This window comes from Antennarius striatus, chromosome 19 (genome assembly GCF_040054535.1).
Source record: "Antennarius striatus isolate MH-2024 chromosome 19, ASM4005453v1, whole genome shotgun sequence".
Classification (NCBI taxonomy): Eukaryota; Metazoa; Chordata; class Actinopteri; order Lophiiformes; family Antennariidae; genus Antennarius; species Antennarius striatus.
The window spans coordinates 17604011-17615053 of record NC_090794.1 but is presented as its reverse complement, the minus strand read 5'-3'; the positions used below and the strand labels follow the sequence as shown (position 1 = coordinate 17615053).

The window sequence follows — 11043 nt, the reverse complement described above, 5'->3', positions numbered from 1 at the left end:
TCGATATGGATTTATTGCATAAGTAATATATTTAGACAACCTGTTTGTAACGCGATAAAAACACCAACTCTGTCACTATTATATATATATATATATATATATATATATATATATATATATATATATATATATATATATATATTGCATAAACAAATATGACAAATGAGTCATCTAAAATAAATGACTTAATCTTTGGTTAGCAGGGTCTGTTGGTCTAGCCAACAGTACCTTTATTGTGAAAAGTCAAACCGGAAGTCCTGTCCTGGTGCTGTGTAGCTAGCTTACCTCCGCCGCGGCTTTGCTAGCGCGGTCCGCCGAGCCTGTTATGGAAGCAGCAGCTCCGCTGAGCGTCTGGCCGACCGGGACTGGCTGGGACTAGTTCTGAGGCGTGATTTGGAAAGATAACCGTACATCCCGGAAGCGACAGGGACCGTCTTCCTGACCGAAACAGAAACACCGCGGAGACACCCACAGCCACGGAGCAGCCACAAACCAACTCCAACATGGACCCGACAGCTGCGGAGCCCCGCAGAATTCCCCGCCGTTGTCGAGTTTAGCTGTCCGCGGCGGCAGCTCGGGGCCAGGGGGGGCTTTGTTCGTGATTTCATGGGACACAGCCGGGCTTCCCCGCCGCTTTGTGCTTGTTTTCAGCGCCGTGACAGCGAGCCAGCAGCCTGCTGTCGGCCGGCCAGCGAGCTCCGCGCAGCCTATGGACTCCCAGCAGTAGCCGTTCGCGTTTCGCGTCGGGCGGACACCCCGTGAGGGAGGCGGCCGTCATGTTCGCCGTCCGCATCGTGAGCGCGGACTTCTACCTGGCCAGTCCCGTCACGGACCTGGACGTGTGCCGCTCCGAGTTCAGGGACAGCGACGTGAGGAAAGTGCCGGTGGTGAGGATATTCGGCGCGACGCCTTCAGGTCAGACAGCTCCTGTGTGTGTGTGTGTGTGTGTGTGTGTGTGTGTGTGTGTGTGTGTGTGTGTGTGTGTGTGTGTGTGTTTGGTAAACCTGCGTGTGTCGGGTCCATGTAACGGTTCCAGATGAGGACCGGCGGGGGGGGCTTGTTGTACCGACGCGGCGTAGCCCGCCGGTGCGGCGCAGACCTCCTCTGCTCCCCTTTCCACGGATGACTCCGCTCTGTTTTCTCTCCCTCGCTCCATCGCGGCGCGTTGGTGGCCGACAGCCTCCGTTTAATCCCCATGAGGCGTTTGGGGACCCTTTAAAGTGGGTTTTTTGTGTGTCTATAACAACCTGTGGAGCGTGGACAGGTGAGACCTCAGCGCGCTGCCCGCCTTGGATGTTTCGGAGCAACATAATAAAAAATATACGTGAAGAGGAAGGAAAAGTGATCATTTGTTGTTGAAATTGAAGCAAACAGCGAGATTATGTGCAGCAGCAGTGATGCAAAAGCAGCCAAAGCCCTGGTGTCCGTGCCGTCATGAAGAGACATTAATATGCATGAGACGTGATGAATGAAAATACAGCCCTGCACAGTGTGGGGATGCATCCAATAATATATTGGATCCTCATGGATTAAAAAAAAAACCTTTTACATGTACACACTGTACTGAGGTGGGGTCAAGGTTTACTGTAGCTTCGCCCTGTGCTCTAATAAATCCATTAGAGCTAGGCATTCTGGGTACCTTAATACCCAATCCTGCAAAACAATAGAATCAGCTCCTACACAGGGACTCACCATTATCACCACTGACAAATCCTCTTGTGGCTGTTGTGCCCTCTCTACAGCACTAGGGTTACACCACTGCACAACAGCCTCTGTGTGTATTTTTATCAGGATTGATCCCCACTGGGGGAAACGGGAGTCCAGCTATGACCCACAGCAGTGTCCAACAGGAAATACCTCCCAGCGACCCACGGGGCAGAGCAGAGACCTGGACAGGAGGACGGGGTTAGGGTGTCAGCGCTATTCTGGTGCTGTCAGGAACCTGCATGATTTAATATGAGGGTGCTTCATGCATGTGCGCGCACACACACACACACACACACACACACACACACACACACACACATAAATACACACACACTGCAGCAGAGGCAGTCTGGGTAGTGTGAGAAATCATCAACAGTGATTCAAGAACAATAAATCCAATGGAAACAGCACAGAAATAAGACTGTACAGTTTGGTGATCTTGTGCACTGAATGCTGATATGGGAATAATTTCATGTATGATCCAAGACTGCGATCATCAGAGAAATGAATTGATCAATGACAGAAGATCTTTTCTTTGTCTTATGTGGCAAAATATGTTGGGATATCAGATTTCTGGTCCAAAATGTAGAGACAGATGTTTATAGGGAAATTGTGATTGATAGGTGATAGATCTGAAAGACAGCTTGTGTGTGTGTGTGTGTGTGTGTGTGTGTGTGTGTGTGTGTGTGTGTGTGTGTGTGTGTGTGTGTGTTTCACTGTAGAGGGGTGTCGGTACTTCTGATTACACCTCATTGCTCAACATTCCTGATATTTATGTGACAGTTGACCACATGTCAGTGTCCCAGTGGAAGTTTTAAAGCCTTTCCTTATTGAAATCTTACAGAACCTACTTTAATTCCACAAAGCCAGCGTAGGATTGGGTTTGTATGGAGCTGTTGTCACAGTGTAACTCCCCTTGCTCTCGTCGTGTCTCCGTGTGACGGCTGGAGTCCGGCGCTGCTTCTCCACCAGTGGAGTTCCTCACCATCTGGAACACATTGAGAAGCAGAGAGCTCTTTTTTTTTTCTCTCTCTCCTTCTAGGGAACTCAGGAAAGACAACACCTCCAGAAAAGGAGCCACCTTACAGTGTTTCCCGTTTCACCCACAGTGAGCGTTACTGTCTGGCCTTAAGGGAGAGGTCTGCGAGCTGTTTTGCTTAATATGTGTGTCAGCTGTTATCTCGTCAGTGTGTTTACCCTGGCGTAGGCAGTCAGCGGTGTACAACCTCAGGCGTTGTGTTCGCTGTCCTTCTCTGACCTAAGCCGTACACACTCTGACCAATCAGCGTTGTGTAATCCAACCCTCTGCTTCCTGGTTTCTTCCCTCTCTTGAACTCTTAGTATTCATCCAGCCTGGGTGTCCCGCCTCCTGTACATTCAGTTATGGTGATCAATACTGTCTGTATGCGCTGTTAATAAAGCTGTGTGTGTGTGTGTGTGTGTGTGTGTGTGGGTGGGTGGGTGGGTGTGGGTGTGTGTGTGTGTGTGTGTGTGGTGCTGGTTGACGTATCCCGGGCTTGTAAACAGCCTTCCTTCCCAGTTTCTTCCCACACTGCTCAGACTAGCGGCGGCGCTAAACTTTGAAGCCTGACAGCATTGATCTCCACAACCCCCCCCCCCCCACCGATGCCGACGAGACCCCCCTCCAGCTTCACTGACAGGCCCCGGGCCCCGTGACAGCAGGAGACACACTGTTGTGGTGTCTCGTGAAGACATGTGCACTTGAGTCTTTATTGAGTGTGTGTGTAGACGAGTAGAGGAGGAAGTGTGTGACCAATACATCTGACTTTGGGGGGGCCACGCATGAAGTACAGGGAGGTATAAAGCTGAGGGCGTCTTCCTCCCCTCTGGGCCTCACCCCCCAGGTTCAGCTCTCTCCAGGGGAAGCCTTAATGCCCTCGGAAGGGATTCCTCCCGGATTCATTAACGGGATAAGAGGCAGCTTGAGAAGGACTCAAAAGGTCATTGTCTCCTGAACAGTTTGCCCCCCCCCCCAGTCAGTCATTATGGTTACATTATCCCCCTCTCTGCTGTTCCATTCGCTTGAAATTGTTTAATCAAATGAGATCATTTCCACTGATCCAGTTTCAGTGATCTGGCCATGTGACACGGTGATAAATCGTCTGTCTTTGTTCTGATGTATAATTTATTTCATCGTGTCTCCAGTCACACCCTGTTATACTTGATTCCAAATTATTTCCAGGGTTTTGGTGAACAGATTCAGGCCTGTGTGGACCATGTGCAGAGCTGTCCATACAAACGCCTGATTGCTACAGGATGTCTTTGACTAGAGAACAAGCAGAGATGCTGAGGAGTTTATTTAACTTTTCTCCTCTTGGAACTTATCTGGCATTTTCAGTGTAATCACATTGTATGAGATTAGCAGCGTTACTTGTGACCAAGCTTTTTTAAAGTCCGGGTAGCTCCTGATAACCTCCTAGATGCCCTGAAGAAGACACGAGATACTGTATAATGAACAAAAGAAACTGGTGTCTGGGAGCAGCTTGTCTCGTCTTCGAACAGCACACTGAACTGAGATAATCTGTGGGATTATTTAGATGATACAATTTAGATTATTGAAAATTAAAATTGTAATAGGAATACTAAATGATTTTCTCTGAAACGTTTGAAGCTCACCAGGTTTTATACACACAACATGACATGGTGTACCTGTGTATTACCATGGTGACATGTCAGCCCATATGATGTGTGCTAAACCAGTGGACGGGGGGGACGACCTGACTACCTGAGAGGGTCTCTCTGGTGCTGAAGGAGCTGTGAGTGCTCAGCTTCTGCCTCAGTGTCCTTGCTGCTGCTGCAGCCCATCCAGTCTGATTGATGGCCTTAGTGGGTCCCTCTGGCACCTCACTGGGTATCCGAAGGCATCACTGTCGAGTGCACATCCTCACACTGCAGTAGTCCTCCTCCCACCGCGTGTCGATTCACCTCCACTCACACCGAGTCACTGACTCTGCATTAATGCCTGCAGCTGCTTGACGCTTGGGTTTAGTTGTGAATACCTGACTGTTCTCTGGTATCTGTCCCCTACAAATGTATCAACATGGTAAACTGTGTTGAAGCCTGCATCTGTTTACCATCAATAACAATGCGTTTCATTCGTTCCTTAACCTGAACACAAAGTGTAAAAGTTGTGTAGTGTCTTCTTCATGAGCCCCTCACATCCTCACCTAAATGCACGTTCAGCCTCAAGTTCCACACTATGTATTACACATCATGGAGCCATCCTCAAGAGAGTAGAAAAATCAAAGTAAAGCCGGTGAGAAGTAGGGCTTCCTGATTAACTGTGATTAACTTGTGATCTTGACTCACACCTACAGTGCATGCAATCTCATTTCTAGATGATGGTGATTCTTCTGCACTTTATTTCATGAGCTGCGTCACAAACAAGCGCTGCTACATTTGTCTAGAGAATCCAAACGCCCCTGAATGCATCACTGATGTCAGACTATGACAAAGTGGATTTACACCACATGATCAGTGTAGTAGAAAGTCATGGCAGGAGAAGTGTTTCAGTCAGACAGCAAAGGAGAGTGACCGAGAAGGACAGGTCTAGATTAGAAAGAGAGACGGGTCTACATTAGAAAGAGAGACAGGTCTAGATTAGAAAGAGAGACTGGTCTACATTAGAAAGAGAGACAGGTCTACATTAGAAAGAGAGACTGGTCTACATTAGAAAGAGAGACAGGTCTAGATTAGAAAGAGAGACTGGTCTAGATTAGAAAGAGAGATGGGTCTAGATTAGAAAGAGAGATGGGTCTAGATTAGAAAGAGAGACGGGTCTACATTAGAAAGAGAGACAGGTCTACATTAGAAAGAGAGACAGGTCTAGATTAGAAAGAGAGACTGGTCTACATTAGAAAGAGAGACAGGTCTAGATTAGAAAGAGAGACAGGTCTAGATTAGAAAGAGAGATGGGTCTAGATTAGAAAGACAGATCTAGATGAGAAAGAGACATGTCTAGATTAGAAGAGAGACGGGTCTAGATTAGAAAGAGAGACAGGTCTAGATTAGACAATGCATTAAACATTAAATCTGGTGAAGAAATGATGCCAGAGAATCGTGATTTTAGTTGTAGACAACTTAATTGAAATTCACTGTTTTCCTGAATCGTGCAGCCCTTGTAAAAAATGATGTGAATGTTACAGATGAAGAACTTTTCTCGTCCAGACGGTGACGGCATTGACTCAGTGTTCACTGTTGTTGCTGTGATGTAGCGACTCTAGAACCCTTTCTAGAGTTCCAATCACGACAACCTTGACCTACTGGTGATGAGTAATCAAACTGCCGCTCCCATCATTCCCTGTCACTGTAACCACATGCTTTGTTTCTACAGCTGCTAATTCTGTAATGTGAATTACGGTACTGCTGACACCCCCACCTACATTAAACGCTATATACAACAGTGTTGACACTCGCCTTGAGAGCTGACGTGGGGTGAAAGCCAATGCAGCGTCTGATGAGGACCTCTGTTGGAGGTTTGTGCAGGCAGAAGAGAGACTCCTCTGTTGGCAAAGAGGTTTGGGTCATTTCAGGTCCTCTGCCTGGTGTCTGGCTCGTCCTCTCTCCTCCTACATCATTCTGCCTACGGAGAGGAAGAGGAGGACCTCTGCTGTCTGAGCTGGAGCGAGGGAGACTCCCCACTCTGTGCCCCCCCCAGGGCCATTGGCAGCACTGCAGGAGAACTCTGCAGCGTTTCAAAGCACATTAAGACCTTGTTAAAAAACACTGAAAGAATTTGGCAGCTTGACTTGCTTTGAACTGACCGTGCTGGGCCATTCATTCAGGATGGGCTTTAATTAGGCCTGGATATGTGTGTGTAGGCGACATGCTCAAGCATATACATACAGTACACACACACACACACACACACACACACACACAAAGACACTCAGTGGTTCTGTCTGTAATCTTTAACAGAAAATGTGTCAGTGAATTGGGGCTGAGTCGGACCATCATTTATTACAGGAATGCACCGCTGAGCTCTTTAATAATCATGATGATGATGATGATGCCATTTAACACTATAAACTTGATAAGTGCACACATTGTTATTGCATTTTTCATTCTGTTTTGATTGAGCATGTCGGGATCAGAAGTTGGAAAATGATTCAAAGAGAAGTCAGAGATTTACTCTAATTCTACCTTCATTTTTAACGTGGGCACATGGTTCAGACGTGTTACATCTTGAGTGGAGCGCTGGCCTTACTGACTAATCAAGGGACAGTTCCTGACTTTGATGTGGTCCTAAATTTAGTATTAACTCACTCGCTGACATAGACGTCAATTATATTTTCCAACAGGAAGGCCTGGGGGACGGTCTGGTGGAGCTGACACTTAAAATCAGGCTACTAATTATGGAATTTAGCGTCATGACAACTGATCCAGTCACGGGACAGAGGATGGAGAATCAGGAAGAAGTAGACAGAGTTTGTGTATGTCAGAGCTCACCGAACACAGTGTCGCTCTGAGTGAAGCATCATGGGTCCACCAAAAGAGATTTGTTAGTACAAAGCTCTGCCAGCCAATGAGTTAACTTAATGACACCCCTAGAAATGTCTCCAAACAGCCTTTTGTGTTGTTGTGTTGTATTGTGATCACTGAGGAATGCTAATCATGTCTCTTTAGTGTCTGTTTCTGACGACACGTCTGTACGCCATTGATTTTCAATCCAAGAGCTGCGATGGGAACCAAAAGTTGTTTCAGACTAATTTAATTCCAGTCAGTTTGAGGGCAGCTTATTAAAGATGAGAGGGGGTTGGGATATTCCGAAAGCCGGCTCTAAAAATAGCTCAGCTTGTGTTTGTTAGTCAGACTGTAGTTTTAATGTAAGCCTGTGTTGATGAAGCAGGCGGCTTGTTGGCTGCTTCTCTGGCCATTGACTCCTTGAGACTGGCTGATGCTCTCCGGCTGTGTTCTGTGAAGCTCTCTGACTCTTTTGGGGGCTCTACGCCTCTGACTCAGAGCTCAGGCCTCCTTCTGCTGGGCTGTAACCCCCTCCTGTCACGGTTGCGTCTCGGCTGCGGTTCTTTGTGTCTTTACGGCCGCCCCTGTGAGATCCAGAGTGGATCGCTGGAACGAGGGAGGGAAGAGCGCTGACGAGAGAGCGAGCGAGTGAGCATGTGTGTGAGTCTCGCTCGCCCAATGCACCAGCCAAGCTGGCGTCTCTACTCCTTCTGATGTGCGATGGAGAGCAGGACGTGCTGTGAATATCAAATTTCATCCGAGCTGAGAAAAGGAGGGCAGGCAGAGCTCGGAAATCTCTGCTTGTTGTCTGGTGAGAGATTGTCAACCTGATCAGAGAGCGAGTGTGGACCCACACAAACACACACATCATCCTGTAGCGCCGTGGCAACCGCTCGGCGCCAACCTGTACTCTACATGGTTATTATAAAATCTGTGCCATCCCTTCCCTTTTTTTTTTTTCTCTTTTCGAAAATGGAGACATTTTATTGTGCCAAGTCTTTTTATGCTGTCTTTCCTGCTCATTTAATTGAGTCTCGTTTTTCATCTTCCTCCTCCTCTTCCTCCTCCTCCTCCTGAGGTGCATCATATTTGATCAACAATTCCTTAGATATGAATCTCCAGTAACTGGAGAGATACGGAATGGAGAAAATGCTAATTACCATACCATAATACCATAATGAGTGTATTTACATAATGTATTACATGAGGGAGCAGGAGGGGGGGTCGGATTCTTGACTGAACACCCCTCAATCAGAAGCACAATGGTCCTTTGTAGAACTATGGCCAAATCAGGATCCATATCTGAATCCCCACTAGAGGATTCAGATTATAATCTGGATGTACATCACCAATGTACAGACTAATCACGCCATGAATATGCATGTTATGACATCACCGTTTTTGGAGTATTCTTACGTCCCGCTTCAAAGCGGTGATGTATTGTAACTGTCAGTGTTGAGTGTTCGTCCGTTCGTTCGTTCGTTAGTACATCAAATATCTTCGCAACCGTTGCAGATAGAGAGATGAAACAAAAAGCACATGACTCAGGCAGCAAAGGGGATGAAAATGACATGATGACCTTGAGAAAACTAGGTCAAAGTCAAATTTCAACTTTTGTACACTCAGGAACCGGATAAGATAGAAAGACGAGGGAGAAGGCCAGTGTGAGTAAGACCATAGATCAAAGCTAGTGCTTTGATCAGAGACAGTAGGTCAGAGTATTAGCTTTGATCTTTGATCTATGCAAGTATGTCAGGGGTGTGTTCCCTGTTGAAGTCATATGATTAACATGTGACGTGAACAGTTGTCAACACTCCATCATTTACAGTTGTGGAACTATTTCTTACACAGTGTTGCGTCTGGAATCCAGCTCCTCACTGTCAGGCTAATTGAAATAGGTACAAATATTACTCTTACTTTTTTCTTCGTTACCATCATGATTATTTCACGTCTGTGACACTGTCCATATGGTGAACTTCTCAGCAGTGGATATCCATGAAATCCTGTCTGTTTCATCTCAGTGAGCTGAAGCTGTCTTGTCATGGCTGCGAAGCACAAATGTCTGTTCTAGATCTATAATGCTAGATGACACAAGAGCAGCATTACGGCGTGGGATGTGGAATACTAATCCTACTCTCCATCAGTGGAAAGTAGAATTTAATTTAGTTATATCCCAATACTGACTGTGAGCAGGTTTAGCTTTGGCACACCCGTTCAGAGACTGGAACCAGAACCTTTGCTCAGTGAGGGAAACCAGACGCTTCATTGTCAGACTGTGGCGCTACAGAGACGTGGTGCCAGTTTGTCAGAAGACTCCGTCCTGTGGTCAGCATCACGGCAGAAGATGATGACCAGAGAGCTGGGGGTGTTAAGCTGTGTGCTACACCACTGGTCCCCACCCCCACCCCACAAAATAAAATGACGCGACCAGTACCGATTGACCCAGTCCACAACCCGGGGGTTGGGGACCACTGGACTAGAGTCCATGAATGAGGGTGTCTAGTGGGGAGGTGCAGGCTCCCTGGTGAGTTTCCCTCTGCTGGCCACAGCCCTCCTCTTCCTCTGTGTATGCTGCCTCCACCAACCCTCCCCTGCTTCTCTTGCTTTCTACATTCTTTTGTTTTCCATGCTGCCCCCCCGCCCACTCCCTCCACCCGACCCGTCCTCCCCTCCTTCATGGGGTTACACTGAGATTGTCCTGGACTGCTCTCCAAAGGAGGGCTGGCCAGAGAGCCGGTGTTTACAACTAGAGCAAGCCTGACCTTTGCCCCTAACCCCCGTCACACACCCCCCCCCGCCCCTTACCCGTGTCATACCCCTGTCCCTCCCCTCAGTCCTCAAACCCTTTCAGTTCCTCTCTGAACCTACCTCACCTCTTCTTATCCACACACTTGCATGCCTGAGCAATAAGAAGCTGGTCGTTCATTAGTGAGTGCAAATAATGGGACGTGTCCTTTGTGTCCCTGGAGTAGTCCAGGGTTTATTCACTCCCCCAAGCCTCTCTGCTGTAGTGTACTGGCCCCCCAGGAGAGTTTTACCCTAGAGGTATTTCTGTCTAGTATTTGACCCACAGGAGAGTAACCCATCACAACCACCAGTCTTTCTTTCTCCACCTCTATGAATTTGTAATGATTTCATTTGATGGACTTTTTATGCCCAGAGGCTTCAGGTGGTGTAGTACTTTGGGATATATATATATATTTATTATAAGCTTGTGTTGTCCCCTTAAACTGCAGTGAAGGCAAAATGTCTCTCTGAAGGGAAACTTTCCTACTGTGTTAAGCTTCTCCTCAACCTATTAGCTCCATTCCCTCATCTCAACACACAGCTGGGCTCTGGTTCACACCCATGGCTAACTATTAACATCTTACTGTCTCGTGTTCTCTTTGTTTGACCAGCGGATTATAATCCCAAGACCTGATGACCAGGATGTTTGTGAATACAGGCTGATACAGGATGGATGTGCAGGATTGCCTTAACCTTTGAGGATCCAGTTGCAGCGTTAGGTGTCCTCCTGCGTGCTGGACGTGTGACCTGTAATCAGCTGTTCCCAAGCACAGATTCTGTTGGACTGGAGGAGTTTTATGTATGCTATACCATACTAGCGATACATGGAAAAACTATTTTACTAATCAAAACTACTAAAACGTAAAACCATCTGATTACAGTGTAAACCTGATCCCTGGAGCCAGCTGTACTCACTCGTTGTTGGGTCTGGTTTCCTTCTAGCAGAACAGGACAATCGATGGACCAGTCCCTTTAAAAGGTGGTACTGAGCTCCATCTTCTCTTCGTCTCCATTCAGATGAAAGATTAGCTCGTACTCTTAGGTAGTGCTGTCGTTGAGATAAGT

At 47.1% G+C, this 11043-nt stretch overlaps 1 protein-coding gene across 1 annotated transcript in view; it reads left to right on the top strand.

The window, feature by feature from the left end:
- The first annotated feature begins 241 nt into the window (after nt 1-241).
- The window catches only part of rev3l (REV3 like, DNA directed polymerase zeta catalytic subunit), a 52548-nt gene continuing 41746 nt past the window's right edge, over nt 242-11043 (top strand). Inside the window, exon 1 of the mRNA XM_068343161.1 lies at nt 242-915. Coding sequence (XP_068199262.1) covers nt 777-915 — 139 coding nt within the window. The 5' untranslated portion in view covers nt 242-776. The remainder of the gene's footprint in view (nt 916-11043) is intronic.